Below are 17,769 nucleotides of genomic sequence, written 5' to 3'. Positions count from 1 at the left end.
TATAACTCACATAAACAAAAGCTCTTTGGGATCCTCAATAATTTTTAAGAGTGTAAAGGGGTCCAAAGGCCAAAATATTTGAGAACCACAACTTTAAACAGTTTTCTTGTTCTTTTCTAGATTATGCAAGCTCTCTGAAAATTGATTTCATTAGAAAGCATCCTTTCTGCGATAATCAATAATCCAAATAGTGGGTCCGGGGTTCAGAATTCAGCCCTCAAAACTACTACTCCCAGCAGGCCTCAATATCCTGCCTCCACTTGCCAAAGCCACAGTCTTTAGTTCTTCAGTTGAGATAGTCCATTCCAATATACTTGCTCAAACACCATGCTTTATAGTGATTATAATAACCAAAAGTGAAACAGGAGAACTCCCCAACCCCTCTTGCAGGACGTGTGACAGGGGTGTGGCTTGTGGGCTCAAATCCCTTACAGGAGGGGAAGCACACAGATCGGCAGGTGCAGGAGCCAGAGTGAGTGCCCCGGGGCTCTGGCCCCATGGTAGCATCTAGGGGTGGGTGACTGCAACTCCCAAAGCCCAAGTGGGCCTGGCTTTTGTTACAGTTTAGCCTTGCCATCCATGGACGGCTTAAGTGTTACACAGCTCAGTACCCTCTTGGTACCCAGGTCCTTGTCTGGCATCCAGGAAGAATCAGGTCGCACATGGACTTGCAGGATGAATGTGGAGGTTTTACTGAATGGTAGAGGTGGCTCTCATTGGGATGGATGGGGAACTGGAAGGGGGATGGAGTGGGAAGATGATCTTCCCCTGACATTTGGCCATCCAGCGGCTGATCTCCTCTCTGACCGTCCCCAGCCAAACTCCTCTCAGTGTTCAAACATTCCTTCTCTTTTCTCTTGCACGCTGTTCTGCCATTCCCCTGTTCATCTCCTCATCTGCTTGTGGAGCCTGGGGTTTGGGGTTTATATGGGTACAGGATGGGGTGGGGTGTGGCAGGCCAAAAGGCAACTTTTGGGCACAAAATCAGGAATGCCTGTTCCCATTAAGGTTGCAGGTTTCCATGCTTGAGAGTGAGGTGTTTGCCGGGGAACTGCCCTCTTCTACCCAGTATTTCCCTGTCTCCTGTCTATTTCAAAAATGTCAGTTTTTAACAGTTGATGAGCGCATACCATTTGGCAGGTGTTTATCCTTCGTGATCTCACTAATGAATTCATGAACGGTGCTTCAGCATTGCCTGAAATGTGGTAAACCCTCATTAAACATTAGCAATGATGGTGATGGTAGTGGTGATGGTGGCCTTACAAGAATCCCATGAGAAATGTATTAATATCATTCCTCACTTGTAGTTGAGGAAACTGAGGCCCAAAAATGTAACTTCCCAAATTCACACTCTAGTTAGTGGCAGAGCTGGGATTCCAACCCAATAAGTCTAAGGTCCATGTGCCAAACACTTCCGCTCTGCTGTGCACCAGAGAATCTCACACTTTGCCAGGGAGATGAATAGGCTGAAGTTTTTGTGAAATTCAGATTCTGATTCAGGAGGTCTTGGGTGGGGCCTGGGATTCTGCATTTCTAACAAGTGTCCAAGCAGTGCCGACGCCACTGGTTCTGAAACCACAATTTAGGAGAGGGTTGTACACCTCCTCTCTCACAGACATCCTGAATCATTTTTTATCTATGTGTTCATTTTCCTCTGCCTATAATACTCAAATATGCTTATGCTAATTAAAAATATTTTCCTTTTTTTTTTTTTTGAGATGGAGTCTCGCTCTGTTGCCCAGGCTGGAGTGCAGTGGCGCTATCTTGGCTCACTGCAAGCTCCACCTCCCAGGTTCACACCATTCTCCTGCCTCAGCCTCCCGAGTAGCTGGGACTACAGGCACCCGCCACCAGGCCTGGCTAATTTTTTGTATTTTTAGTAGAGAAGGGGTTTGACCATGTTAGCCAGGATGGTCTCGATCTCCTGATCTCATGATCCACCCACCTCGGCCTCCCAAAGTGCTGGGATTACAGGAAAAGTATTTTTCAATAGCTCCATCCATGTCCCATTCAATTACAGTCCCTAGCCTTCTCTCAACCTCTACTTTTATATGCTACTCACTGTGACCACAAACTGCCCTCCGAACACCAAATTCAGTTTTTCTCCATCAGCTGAACAATCAGCATTTTCAGTTATCACAAGGGGGCAGTGCCCACTAATCAACAGTTCAGACTCGGCAGCAGCATCTCAGTAGAGCTGTGGAATTGTGCAATTACATGAACATATTATTTTAAATGACTAGAAATGAGGAAAATACAAATGAGAATGCAAAGTTATACATACTGTATGAGCACTAATGAGGATTTGGGGCTGAATGGATCCCTGGTTTTATTCATGATAATTGTCATATTCCTTGCAAATGCACAAAACATTGGCAGTCATTAATTATGCATGTGTCTGACACTTGAAAGTTTGCAGACATCTTCAACTACACTACCTCGTACAATCAATGGCTTCCTTTTACCTGTATAGATTATGAAATCTTCGTGAGCCATACCTCAGACTTCCATTGCTTCCACTGTGTTAATAATAGAAAAATCTAAAACCTTGATTTATCTGATTCATCAAATATCTTCCCTCTCTCCCTGCCTTGACTTGCCTTTTACGAGAAACAGGGACATCACCAAGTGACTCAGCTTCATTCTAAAACACAATGTTATAGATCAAATTATGTTCCCCTAAAAATTCCTATGTTGAAATCCTAACTCCCAATATCTCAGAACATGACCTTATTTGAAGATACGGTATTTACAGAGGTGATCAAGTTAAAATGAGGTCACTGGGTGGATCCTAGTCCCATATAATTGGTATTCTTATAAAAAGGGGAAATTTGGAAACAGTGAGAATGCCATGTAAAGTAAAATCTTGCTTTCATGTAAAGATGAAAGTGGAGATTGGGGTGATGCATCTACAAGCCAGGGAGCACCAAAGATTGCCAGCAACCCCCAGAAGCTAGACGAGAGGCATGGAGCAGGCACACCCCCGCAGCCCTCCGAGGGAACCAAACTTACGACACCTTCATCTTGGACTTTAGCCTCCAGAACTGTGAGACGATGTGTGTTTTCTAAGCCACCCAATTTGTGTCACTTTGTTACGGTAGCCATAGCTACTGTACACAAGTTACACAACTACAACACACAAGTTACAGGCATGAACTGGCATCGAAGTTCCCCTGCATAACCCGTAAGGTGACAGTCACCTTCAGAATGATGACCCTACAGCAGAGGGTATTCAATAGGTTAAAGAAAGATAACTAAGTAAAATGAACTAGGGCATTTTGAAGAGATTTTTTTTTTTTAGATCAAGAGAAGCAAAATGCTTTTCACACTGCCCTATCTCTTTATATCTTAATTAAATTCAGATTTTGCTGTAATTCCACTATAAACAGTTGAAGAACTAAATATATAAAAATTTTAAAACAAGCTTGAAAACCAAATATTTTCACTGAATCGCTTAAAATTTCATTAAAATAGTTTCCTTGGTCCATTTATTCCAAGCAAGGAAGGGTGGAACTTAATGAAAAGAAGGAAGGCTGCTTGTAGAAACAAATTTATAATGAAATTTAGTAGAATCTCATTCAAAAATTATAAACATGTATTTAATAATGTATTTATAAGCTTGCAGAAAGATATCTAGGCCAGGTGTGGTAGCTCATCCTTGTAATCCCAGCACTTTGGGAAGCCAAAGAGGACACTTGAGCCCAGAGTTCGAGACCAGCCCGGCTAACATGCCAAAACCCCGTCTCTACTAAAAATACAAAAAGTAGCTGTGTGTGGTGGCACATGCCTGTAATCCCTGCTACTTGGAGGCTGAGGCAGGAGAATCACTTGAACCCAAAAGGTGGAGATTGCAGTGAGCTGAGATGATGCCATTGCACTCCAGCCTGGGCAACAGAGTGAGACTCCATCTCAAAAAAAATTTTTTTTTAAAGAGATCTATGGAAGATTATTTACCAAACTACTATTTTTGTTTTGTTTTTTTGTTTTTGAGACAGAGTCTTGCTCTGTCACCGGCTTGAGTGCAGTGGTGCGATCTTGGCTCAGTGCAACATCCGACTCCCACGTTCAAGTGATTCTCCTGCCTCAGGCTCCCAAGTAGCTGGGCTTACAGGCGTGTGCCACCACGCCCGACTAATTTTTGTATTTTTAGTAGAGACAGGGTTTGACCATGTTGGCCAGGATGGTCTTGATCTCCTGACCTCATGATCTGCCTGCCTTGGCCTCCCAAAGTGCTGGAATTACAGGTGTGAGCCACCGCGCCTGGTCCCAAACTACTATTTTTACAGTAAATAAGGCTGCAGATGAGAGGAGACTCAAAGGAAATGTCTGGGTTGTAATCAGTACAACCAGTGAAATAACCACTCTGTATGAGAAATGCAGACAGCATCCTATTATATACATTTCTGCCAGTCAGCAGCAGCTGATCTCATACCTCCCTTGGATAACTCATTCACTAGTATTACAATTATCAGAAAGAAATCCTATTTTGGAGACAAGTTAGTGCTTTAAATGCCAAAACTAGACTGCCTGGAATTAAATTCCAGGCCTATCACCTGCAGGCCATATGACTTGGAACCAGTTACTGCATTTACTTCTTTTCATCTAGAAAATGGACACAGTGAAAGTGTTTAAATCCTAGAGTTTGTGTGAATGGTATACAAAGGACCTGGTACTTAGTAAGCCCTCCTTAAGGGCAGGGTATTTATGATTACTATTTGAACTACATCAATAATAATTTTTAAATCTTTGCTTTCAGTTCTATGAAGGCATAATTGACAAAAATTGTATCTATTCAAAGTGTACAAAATAATGTTTTAATATACATCCATCCCTAAGTATCCGCTGGGGATTTGTTCCAGGACCTCCCTCAGACACCAAAATCTGAGGATGCTCAAGTCCCTGATATAAAATGGTATATATTAGGTTGGTACAAAAGTGCCAACCTAATAGTATTTATATACAACTTATGCATATCCTCCTATATACTTTAAATCATCTACAGATTACTTGTAATAACCAATGCAATGTAAATACTATGTAAATAGTTGTTATACTGTTTTAGGAAATACTGACAATAAGTCTGTACATGTTCAGTACAGACAGGTTTTTTTTTTATATTTTCAACCCATGGTTAGTTGAATCTACATATAAGGAACCCATGGATACAGAAACCAGACTATACATATATTATACATTGTGAAATGGTTACCACTATCAAACTAATTAACATATCAACTCACATAGTTACCTTTTTATATATATATATTCTAACACAAAGAAAAAAAGCCAGCAACAATAATTTTAAGAGACTGCTGAAGACCTACTGACAGTTCCTTGCCCAATAGTACATGCTGTCATATTTATCACTTGCTTAAGACTGGGTAAGAAAAGAGCTTGAACTAGATTATGCAAATAATTCAAAGCCTGAATATGATTCAACTCTCCATGTAGCTCCTGTGCCCACATATGTAGAAAATGTAAAAGCTATAGCAAGTTTTAAAGCCAATTGAATGATCTCCAGTGTCATTGGTGTTTACAGGCAAGGATAGCTCTTTTGACAAAATAATTGCTGAGGCTGGTTCTGAGTAGACATGAGATCCTAAAGCATGCCCCTTCTTCCCCAGCCTATACTCTGTCCCTTATAAAAGAGAATTCTCAACAGCCATTTGAAAGATGTAGATCTATATTGATAACACAGAAAGTTATTTATGACAAAATATGAAGAAGAAAATCAAATTTTCAATGGCATCTAATAGGATCTTTCCAAAATTATGTATGTATATAAAATGTACTTGAAAATATGCAGAGAGATATCTGGGAGGTATCACATCTCACCTTTCCCATGTAGCCTTCCCTGACCAATTCATAAACTCCTGCTTCTGAGCTTTTAAACCTCCTTCTAGACTCTATCAGTGATTCATATACCATTAATATGTTAATATTAATTCATTTCAGGGAGGTTCCTCAAGGGCCACAACAGTAAGTGAGGGAGCTTTGGAAAATGGGATCATGATTCCCCTCCAACGCTTGCTTCAAACCATATAGCTCTCCTTTTATATATTGCAGACACTGGACTTTTGCCTGAGATGTGGTCTGAAAAAAATTTTTCACAATTAAAGAAAGAACACCTCTGGCCCGTGACATGAATTTGGTACTTGCTTTACAACATTTCTAATCATATCCTCCTATGTAACATGACAGACGACAATTTCACCAAAGCGCATCCTGTCTCCCCAGAGTGGGTTTGAAGACTTGACAGGACCTTAGTCCCACATCTTTGATTTTTCCATAACTTCTAGAATGGCTTCATAGATTCTTGTTGAATGATTGAAGCGTTTTCAGTGTGGACATTTATCTTTAGAGGAGACTGTCAGACTAACCAACACTCCAGATATTTCTACCAAAGACTAAGACTCTCTGGTCTACAAATTCTCATCGGCTTCTCACATGACAGCTAAAATCCTGTTTTACTATTACTCCCCTTCACAGAGACGCTCTCTTTTCAGAAGCATTTTTGCACTTAAGGCAGACAAAGTTTGGGGCCCAAGGAAGACAATGGAGCTCCTTTCTTAACATGCCACCAAGCTATGAAGTTAGAGTTGGAACTGGAATACTGTGTATTCCTTCCCCAGCTCGTCTGGTCCTAGGATGTCTGCAACATGTGTGAAGATGCCATTCCACCTGCTGGATTCTGTAGTCATGGAAACCGCTCTCGTTGGTGCTGAAGAGAGCATCACAATCACACCGGCCCCACAGGGTGGGCAAGGTATGAAAAGAGTAGTATACCAAAAACCTTGAATTGTACACTTTAAATGGGTAAACTGTGTGGTATATGAATTATATCACAATAAAGCTGTTTTTCAAACAAAAGAACATGACAAAATTCCCTGTACAAGGTTGTCATGACAATGGAATTTTTATTGTTTTTTAACAACTAGGTTTTTCCCTAAATAAAAGAACACGTCATTTAGTAAGAACTTAAAGCAGGCAATACTCTACAAAAACAAAACACCTGTAGCCAGGAACGGGCTTATTATGTCTAAAGTAGATTTTAACCAGCCTGGGCCCCTATCTTAGCACTTTACTTGCTGAAAAGTCTCTGTTCTTTTAAAACAATATACTCCTTTTTAGGGAACCATGTCATCTTCTTGGTGGAGGAAATCAATCCCCACTAGCTCTCTAGGGTCTTTTTGGCTGACTAGGGCCCCTCATTGCATAGTAACAAAAATCATAGCTGCAATTATTATTTTATTACAACAACTTTAAAAAAAACAAACTCTTGGGATGAAAAGGGGGAGTTAAAAGAATGCAGTGCATCAAAATATCAACCACAGTTGTGTTTGGATATGACTATGAAGGATTTTTTCAAGAAAAGAAAGTTCTACCTAAGCTGACACAATACAGTCATCTCCTTATGTTCCTACCATCCTTTTGCTTTCCGAAGAGCCATCGCATCTACGTCCAAATTTTGTTCTCCATGAAGTCTAAATGAGCAGTTATTAACATAGACCCCCCACCACCACCACCAAAAAAAAACACACCTGGCAGAAAAAAGTGCAGGACAGGGTAGAGAGGAAGATGCATCCACCTGGCAGCTGAGATTCCTGGACACCAGCCTGTGCCTTGCTGACATGGGACAAGTCACGCACACATTCAGAGCATCTGTCTCCACATGTGGAAAATAAAAGTTTGGCCCAGATCATTCAAAAGAGCCTCTTTCTGATATAACAGTCTCATTTCTTGGAAATAGGGTTCAGATCTCCCAATTCCCAGTACCTGGCTCTCACAAACCCAGTTCTGTGGGATTTAGAATATACAGGGTGACCATCAAGTCTGAAAACATAAGCAAATCAATAATAAATGGCTTATCAATTAAATAACATGATAAAATTATAATCTACATCTCCAGAGTTGATGACCACTGTGTAACTAACGGCACAATCAATCTTCTTCCATCATCTTTCCTACAGCAGGATTTCAGGGCTACATAACCAACAACAAAAGTAGGAGGGGGGTCTCTTGTAGGAGTAGCGACTCAGACCCCGCCACACCTATGCAGACACTTACCTTAGAGATGAAGATCACTTGGCTTGCACCTGTATTCTGGAACAACACTCCAGGACACCAGACACTAAATCCTGGACACGTCACTCAGGAAGGTCCCACAGCCAAAGATATTCCACAAAAACAAAATAACTGTAGTCCGAAAAGGAGCACAACCTGGGGACTAGAGAAAGGAAGCCTCAGCAAAGCAAAGCAGTCTGAAAAGAAAGCAACACTGACTGTGTATTATGGCCTTTCCAACATTGCATGTAGGAGTGAAACTGGTGCAGAACTGCAAAGCTGAGGGCTCACTCGTGCAGCGTCCACAGAGGGAGCTGAGGCACGCTCTTCAAACACTTCAACCTGCTAGCCAACTGCAGCTGGTTGACAAAGCCCAGCTGAATCCATTCTGTTTCACCAGGAGCTTCACCTGCAATGTTCAGAGCCTGAAAACTTATAGGTAGACAAAGAGGTTAACTCTCAAAGCCCTGAAATAAACAACGCTAACTCCTCTGATAAGCAATAGCTGTTTTCTGGTGCGTCTAATACAGGGGTACTGAGTACACAACAATGATAAGCTTCAAAAGGCTCTGGCAGAGATGAGTAAGTGGGTGCATGACTAAGGCCTCAGCTTAGATATCTTTTCTAACAGGGAGCCCTTGCCTGACCCTTCCACCAGACCCAGCTCCTGGTTTGGACCAGGCGTCCCTCTTCCAGGCATCCACAGCAGCCAGTACTCTTCAATGACAATCTAGCTGTCATTGAAATGTCTTATTTGTTTATTCATCTCTCCCACTAGATTGTAGCTCCTCAAATAAAGGGACCCTTTATGATCCTGGGCTCCCAGAGTCTAGCATCGTGCCTGGCACAGAGAAAATAGCTCAGTAAGCATTCACGTTAGGAAAGGAGGTACATGCACTTTATATTCTCAGTGTCAAAGGCTCAATAAATGCTTGTTGAACTAAACTATACTAATTTGAGAACTGCATTGCTTAAACAACAGTACTTCCCACAGCTTCTTTGGTGGGGTGGGATCATGGAAGAGATCACACAGGGAGTAAATGACAGAGTTGGGATGGAAACCCCTGGGAGAACAGCTCTGGGGTCAGACTTCCAGAGGTTTCTATCCCAACTCTGTCATCTACTACCTGTATGATCTACAGACCCACAGGCAAAATACTGCATTTCTTTATGCTTCCGTGTCATCATCTGTAAATTGGGGTCGTCGTACCCATCTCCAGGAGTTGTCATGAAGGTCCAAGTGCCTGGAATGCTTAGCTCAGAAGGTGGAGCTTATGACTCACTCAGTAAATGACTGCCATTGTTATTACCCCTTCTCTGGAAATAAGCTACAGGGTAAACTTTGCCCAGCCCCAGTAAGAGGTCAATCTTAGCCCTGTTTTGACCAGAAGCCACTTAAAAGTCTGGCCACAAACTTGCTTTTTCTGGGTTCTTTTGAAGATTAAGCTGACTGAGGTCCCCTGTAACTTACATATAAAGCAGAATTGTGTGTGTGTATATATATATATATATATATATATATATATATATATATATATATATGCCTACAGCTCAGATATTCAGTTGTTTGATGACTGCTTCTCAATGTCCAGAGCCGACCTCCTGGCAACATCACTATGAGTGGTGTGTGTGTCAGGAAAGTGACACAGCTGATGCATTTGGGGTTGGCAGCTGCTCTGTGGCTACAGCCTTAGCTTAAGTGTGGAATTAGAGAAGGCTTTTCTGAAAGACCATTTAAAGCCAGGGACACTAGGCATCAGAGGGACCCAGCAAATTTTGTGTCTCTACGTTCTGAGTCTCCCTTTCTCCCTGCTCCCCTCATATCCTTTCTCACCCAGCACTGTCCTTTCGCTTGGTCCCTGTAGACCACAGTCTCTTTCTTCATAAACTATTTTTTTAAATCAGTCAGAATAGGCTGTTGTGGCTCATGCCTGTAATCCCAGCACTTTGGGAGGCCGAGGTGGGTGGATTGCTTTTGGTCAGAGTTTGAGACCAGCCTGGTCAACATGGCGAAACCCCATCTCTACTAAAAATACAAAAAAATTAGCCAGGCATGGTGGCGGGCAACTGTAGACCCAGCTACTCAAGAGGCTGAGGTTGCAGTGAGCTGAGATCGTGCCACTGCACTCCAGCCTGGGTGACAGAGCCCTCAGAAAAAATAAAAATAAAAATAAATTAAAAAGTCTCAGAATAGAATATCCATTCTGCTGGAGGCTACTCAGCATTTCAAGAGCAGGGAAATCTGCTCTTTACCTTTTCTCCATCCCAAATAACTCCTTTCTTGAAAAGAGCTTTATTGAGGTATAATTTGCATACCATAAAATGCAATCATAGAACATTTTCATCACCCCAAACATATCCTCTGTGCCTATTTGCGGTCACTCCCCTTTCACACCTCGGGACCCAGGGAACCACTATTCTACTTCCTGTTTCTATAGATTTGCCTTTTCTGGACATTTCCTATTAATGGAATCTTACCGTAGGTTTTTTTTTTTTTTTTTTTTTGGGTCTGGATGTTTTTATTTAGCATAGTGCTTTTTTTCATCCATATTGTTGAATTTATCATTCATTTTTATTGCTGAATAATGTTCCATGGCATGAAGGTAGCCACTTGTTTATCTATTGACCAGCTGATAAACATTTGGGTTGTTTCCAGCATTTTGTGGGGATGAGGTTGTTTCCAGTTTCCATCTCAAATAATTCTCAATTGTTTTTCATTGTTCTGCTCTATCCATCCCATCCATATCATTTTTCCCCAGAATCCCTTCTATCCAACAGGAGAGGTTCAGATACTAGGCACCTCCCCAAAATAAATAAAAATAAGGAAACCTGACAAATGTTCACCACATCTACAGCTGAATTCTATGTTTTAAGTGAATATGCTATAAACAAAGATTCAAATAACTTCCACTTATAATGCAAATAAAGACTTCTTTTATGTTTGCTAATTACATTTATCCTTTATATGGAAATAATTTTAAAATGAAGAAAATGTAGATACAAGCCACATATAACATCCATCAGATACTCAGATATACAAGTGCTAATATTCAAAGTAAAATGTGAAACTTGGATAGTATGGTCTGAATCTTTATGTGCCCTCCAAAATCACATGTTGAAATTTTCGGCTGGGCGCAGTGGCTCAAGCCAGTAATTCCAGCACTTTGGGAGGCCGAGGCGGGCGGATCATGAGATCAGGAGATCGAGACCATCCCGGCTAACACGGTGAAACCCCGTCTCTACTAAAAATACAAAAAAAAATTTAGCCAGGCATGGTGGCGGGCACCTGTAGTCCCAGCTACTCAGGAGGCTGAGGCAGGAGAATGGCATGAACCCGGGAGGCAGAGCTTGCAGTGAGCCAAGAGTGCGCTACTGCACTCCAGCCTGGGCGACAAAGTGAGACTGTGTCTCAATAAATAATCGGTGAACTCAGATGAAGTATATAGGGCAATTCTTTGTGCTCTTCTTGCATTTTTTCTCTATACATTTGCAATTATTTTTATTTTTTTATTTTTTAAGACAGAGTCTCTCTGTCACCCAGGCTGGAATGCAGTGGGACCATCTCGGCTCACTGCAACCTCAGCCTCCCAGGTTCAAGCGATTCTCCCGCCTCAGCCTCCCGAGTAGCTGAGACTACAGGCGTGTGCCACCACACCTGGCTAATTTTTGTACTTTTTAGTAGCGACAGGGTTTCACTATGTTGGCCAGGCTTGTCTTGAACTCCTGACCTCGGGTGATCCACCTGCCTTGGCCTTCCAAAGTGCTGGGATTACAGGTATGAGCCACCGTGCCCAGCAGCAATTATTTTTAAATAAAAAGTTAAAATAAATTTCCCCCAAAAGAGTGGAGAAAGTTCATTATCCTTCAGTCCAAAGACTTTATCTCTAGCTGGAGCACCAGGAGATGCTTCCCTGAGTCAGTACCAATACACTTGGGAAGTACCACATGACAGTCTTCAGTTTCCCTCAATTGTCTATTAAGAATCAAATTTCCATGGTATTAAAGGTGGCTTGAACCCATTTAGCTTCTTATCTTATACAGCTTCAGGAGGCTTGAATATCATAATCTTGAATATATAAGCCACAGTGTGAAGCAGTATATTTGTTTCTTGGTTCTGAATGAATCTCTTCCACATACCTCAAGTGAACTACCTTCCTTGTAGTCTACAATCTGCGAAACATCACTCTGCTCCCTCCCCCATTTTCTTCCCTGTAAGACATTGCGGGCCTCTTCACACCCAAAAGTGATGCTTGTTGAGACTCAAGGATATTTCATCCTTAAGTAGTTACTGGGAGTTACTGTGCCTTGCTGGAATAAGGTGTTGCCCCAATTTACTGTTCTATAGGAACAACTACTTCCCAGAGGTAAAAGGAAGGAAAGCAAAAGGAAATAGAAATGGAAACAAAGGAACCCAGCACCACTGACCACTGTCCCAATAGCTATACTGATCAGTACTTATTTATTGAGTTCTAGGACACTGAAGAATTTTAAAACGTCAGACCCTTCTTTACTTCCGAAAAACGTGAAAGCACAGTACCAGAATCCAGAGATCTGAATGCAGCAGCATACTCTCCTGTATATCATGCTTTAGCTTTTCTGACTAGCCACACTCAATGTAGCATGTATCTTCATATCAACCCCACAAACGCCATTCTCTGAACATTTTGAGCTCCTCTAATCCCCCCAGAGTATCCACTGCTTATTTTAAAATTTCAGGGCTAGTTCTACCAAATCATCTTATCTGAGAATTTTTTTATTTCTAGAGACAGAGGATCACTCTGTCACTCAGGTTGGAGTGCAGCAGCTCAGTCATAGCTCACTGCAACCTCGAACTCCTGGGCTTAAGCAACCCTCTCACCTCAGCCTCTTAAGTAGCTAGGACTACAGGTGTACACCATCATGGCTGGCTTTTTTTTTTCTTTTTTTTTTTTTTTCTTGTTTGTTTGGTAGAGGTGGGGGCGGGGGGGGGGTCTCACTTTGTTGCCCAGGCTGGTCTCGAACTTCTGGCCTTAAGCAATCCTCCCGCCTCCACCTCCCCAAATTCTGGGATTACAGGCATGAGCCAGTGTGCCCAGCACAAAATCTTTACCAACTTTAAAATATAATTTTAAAAAATCTCTTAAATGCCTTCCACATAGATATTGATTTTTCTTTCATTTCTCTTGTCTTGGTAAATCCTCTAGGAATGCTCTCTGAAAAGCAGCTTAATTCATCATGCAGTTGCCTTCATCACCATCACTTGTTGAAAAGTCTTATTAGTATGTAAAGCAGTTCTAATTTGGAGCTGTAAAATTACCTCTAAAAACTCGTAATAGAATAAACTGAGAGTCATCCATAATTAGATTTTTTTAATAGGACTTCTAACTTGTTTTCATTATCCAGCTGTGTTTGAACTCAGCCAGCTGTTGATGGGACTGAGGTGGTTGTAAGGGTTGGGGAAAAGAAGAGGAAGCTCATCTCTGCAGAGTGGGTAGGGAAAGCTTTAGTTCTCAGTTTAAAACAGTGGTTCTCAAAGCGTGGTCTCCCAACCTGCAGCATCAGAGTCTCATGGGAACTTGTTAGAAATGATTTCTTGGGCCCTACTCCAGACCCACTGGATCAGGCCATCAGGTGAAGTTCAAAGAATTTGGTTCAGATGTAGTGTTCACTAAATTACAGACAGCAGTCAAGATTTTAGGAAGAGCTGGTTGAAAATAATTGCCTTGACTGGCTCTAGTGACCCCCCAAGGAACACATGCCACTTACATGTATGTTCTCTTCATTCATCATTTATGGGTATATTTGTATTACTCCACAGGGCTGATGATTTGGTATTAGACTTGCTAATGAGCAGCAGCCATGTGCTCCTGCTATCTGACAGTCGGTACAGTCACAAGTATATTGTACGCAGCAGAGAAGAGATTAACAGCCAGCCTCCTTCCACATTCTGCTCTCAGGAAATAAGCAAGGGGAGGATCCAGAAGTGTCATTTGACACTGACGACAGAGTACTTATTTCCTATGCAAAAGAGCCCAGGCAGAAAGACAAACCTAAATAAGAATCTAACTTCTGTAAGAAGCTGTGAAGAGTGATGCTGGCAGCTGCCTTTGCAGACTCTAACTCCAGCAGCATGAATGTGTCCTTTGCTCACCTCCACTTTGCCGGAGGGTACCTGCCCTCTGATTCCCAGGACTGGAGAACCATCATCCCGGCTCTCTTGGTGGCTGTCTGCCTGGTGGGCTTCGTGGGAAACCTGTGTGTGATTGGCATCCTCCTTCACAATGCTTGGAAAGGAAAGCCATCCATGATCCACTCCCTGATTCTGAATCTCAGCCTGGCTGATCTCTCCCTCCTGCTGTTTTCTGCACCTATCCGAGCTACGGCGTACTCCAAAAGTGTTTGGGATCTAGGCTGGTTTGTCTGCAAGTCCTCTGACTGGTTTATCCACACATGCATGGCAGCCAAGAGCCTGACAATCGTTGTGGTGGCCAAAGTATGCTTCATGTATGCAAGTGACCCAGCCAAGCAAGTGAGTATCCACAACTACACCATCTGGTCAGTGCTGGTGGCCATCTGGACTGTGGCTAGCCTGTTACCCCTGCCGGAATGGTTCTTTAGCACCATCAGGCATCATGAAGGTGTGGAAATGTGCCTCGTGGATGTACCAGCTGTGGCTGAAGAGTTTATGTCGATGTTTGGTAAGCTCTACCCACTCTTGGCATTTGGCCTTCCATTATTTTTTGCCAGCTTTTATTTCTGGAGAGCTTATGACCAATGTAAAAAACGAGGAACTAAGACTCAAAATCTTAGAAACCAGATACGCTCAAAGCAAGTCACAGTGATGCTGCTGAGCATTGCCATCACCTCTGCTCTCCTGTGGCTCCCCGAATGGGTAGCTTGGCTGTGGGTATGGCATCTGAAGGCTGCAGGCCCGGCCCCACCACAAGGTTTCATAGCCCTGTCTCAAGTCTTGATGTTTTCCATCTCTTCAGCAAATCCTCTCATTTTTCTTGTGATGTCGGAAGAGTTCAGGGAAGGCTTGAAAGGTGTATGGAAATGGATGATAACCAAAAAACCTCCAACTGTCTCAGAGTCTCAGCAAACACCAGCTGGCAACTCAGAGGGTCTTCCTGACAACGTTCCATCTCCAGAATCCCCAGCATCCATACCAGAAAAAGAGAAACCCAGCTCTCCCTCCTCTGGCAAAGGGAAAACTGAGAAGGCAGAGATTCCCATCCTTCCTGATGTAGAGCAGTTTTGGCATGAGAGGGACACAGTCCCTTCTGTACAGGACAATGACCCTATCCCCTGGGAACATGAAGATCAAGAGACAGGGGAAGGTGTTAAATAGATTTAAGTTTCAAAGCAAAACAAACTGTGATTATTGTATTTACTTGTACTGCTGCTTATCAATATTGCTGACTTTACAAACTATGATATAATTATTACCATTAGGAATTATAAAAATATTTCACAATCTACACTTTCCAAATGTGCAATGTGGTAAGTAGAGAACCATGTTAGAAGTAATAATTGTTTCAGAATTAGAACTTGGCTTCCCAAACAATTTAGGTGTTGTGTAAAGATGTTGCTGTCAAAGTGATTAGACAGCCTGGCTATTCTGTCATTTGTTCACAGAGGTTTTACTGGGTACCCCCTAGGACCAGCCCTGTAGTGGACCGGCTGGAGCCTGCAGTAGAGGTTCTGTCAAAGCTGAGCCCCTTTACCTTCAGTTTCACCCGGGACCTGCTAGTCCTAATTTTACCTACTAAATTGTATTTCACATAACCAAAGCTCAAAATCTACTTTCACACATTAATGATAAATTTTAATGCGTTCATTTACTTAATAAGTGTTAATTTACTTGACGAAAAGTCCGTATCATAATGTTCATGACTGAAGGTCAAAGAAAAAGAAACAGCACCTTATTCCAATTCTGGACTCATTTCAAGCCATGGCTGGTTCTGGCTAAGTTTAAATAAATTCAAACTTATACTAAAGCCTGCTTCAGTGAACTTTTTAAAGCTACCTGAATGAGTCTTCAGTTTCTAAGTCTGAGAATTGTAGCAGCTTTCCAATGACATTCAGTAGTCTGATATGGGGGAAAAAAATACTTTAAAAATGCCCTCTCTTCACTTCCAAAATGTGGGAGTTATTTTTCTATAAGCAAAAATGTGTTCCTCCTAATATCTCCTTTCTCCCAAGATAAACCATGGTTAATGATATAGGTATAGATTACTCCTCAAATACAAATAAAAGATGGAGATGGTGATCTTTCTTGTTAATGGTACTAAACTTACCCTTACTTAGAACATTGAACTTGAACCCTACTCAACTTTTAAAATACTATAGGATTTCTAAGTTATAAAAATAATCGAGCAACCTGAGAAAGAGATTAATATCAAAAAGAGAAAATTCAACAAAGGCAAGACAGAATTTGGTTAAGAATACAAAATAAAAAGCATAAGGGCAATGCAGAAAGAAAAGCAGTAAAACTGTGTACCCAGACATATGGTAAAATCTGAGTAACAGGCAATAACCATTCATTTTATAGCAAGGTAAAACATACCCAATAAAACATGATTATATTTCTGCCCCTTTTAAGTATAATGACATTCACCCATGATTCTTGATTACTTTGTTATGGAACTCGGGTATTTTCACTGAAAGGTTCCCTCAGAATAGAAATGCCTTTAGGGCAAACCAAGCCATGGAGAATCTGAAATATAAAGGATATGTTATGGAAAAAAAAAGATTTTGTTTTTTATGTTGTCTATGGGTTTCCGGATTCTTCGCTTTTTCATAAGTGGTCATAGTTTGCTTTTTAACACAGGAGGTAGGGCTATATTCTTTTTACACCCTTCATTACAAATTTTATTTGAAGCTCATGTATTCAAATAAAGTAAAATTTAACCCAAGAATCCAAAATATTGTTTTGTGATATGGTAGTTATAAAAAGGATTATCATTGTCTGTGATTATTTGAATTAATAATTTTTATGTTCATTATATGTAGTAAATTTAGGATGTAAGCTTCCAGGGTTTGACACTTTAAACTTGTAAAGAAATAAAAATAATTACGCTTTACTTCAGATAGTTTTTGGAGATTTAACGCTGTCTTTGTCTTGAATTATCATTCCAAAATCATTATTAGGAACAATGGAGCTTTATGGGGCTGTTTGACCTTAACACTGGAACAGGTCTCAGGGTGAACTGATTTTCAGAGTTTGCTAACAAGCACCAAATCAAGATGCAGACACTGGAACAAAGAGTAATTACAATGAACCTTTCATTAAGAACCTGATACACAAAGTTAAGTCCCGACTTGATCCCTTAAAAAATCTGCTTAGAGATGTTTGATTTGTATCTTATCTGATCAAACCCAGATACTTTAAGACAAAAGTAGGAAATTAGAACAGCTATCACCAAACTGTTTTCTTCTCACTTCTCTACTGTGAGAAACAATGTAGTAAGTGGGCAAACAATACTATGTGGAATTCAGAATAACAAAATAAGGCATTCTGGAAACTTTACCCTTGTGAGACAGTCATATTTCTACATACGACATAATAGTTGTGCTCCTTTTGGCAAGCACTTCAATTTCATTCCCCACAGTACTTAAAAATCACTCAATGAACTTATAAAATGAACTTCAAAGAAAGAAAAAAAAGGAAACAGAAGAAGGCCAGGTGTGGCGGTTGACGCCTGTAATCCTAGCACTTTGGGT

The 17,769-nt window shown here is 41.3% G+C and overlaps 1 protein-coding gene across 1 annotated transcript; it reads left to right on the top strand.

Moving 5' to 3' along the window:
- Nucleotides 1–12,978: 12,978 nt before the first annotated feature.
- GPR151 (G protein-coupled receptor 151) lies at nucleotides 12,979–17,097 on the top strand. Its single transcript, XM_016953999.3, has one exon. The coding sequence runs from the start codon at nucleotides 14,135–14,137 to the stop codon at nucleotides 15,392–15,394; it is 1,260 nt and encodes a 419-aa protein (XP_016809488.1). The 5' UTR covers nucleotides 12,979–14,134; the 3' UTR covers nucleotides 15,395–17,097.
- Nucleotides 17,098–17,769: the final 672 nt, after the last annotated feature.

Source organism: Pan troglodytes, chromosome 4 (assembly GCF_028858775.2).
Source record: "Pan troglodytes isolate AG18354 chromosome 4, NHGRI_mPanTro3-v2.0_pri, whole genome shotgun sequence".
Classification (NCBI taxonomy): Eukaryota; Metazoa; Chordata; class Mammalia; order Primates; family Hominidae; genus Pan; species Pan troglodytes.
Note: the sequence above shows the minus strand (reverse complement) of the source record. Positions and strands in the feature narration are given on the sequence as shown.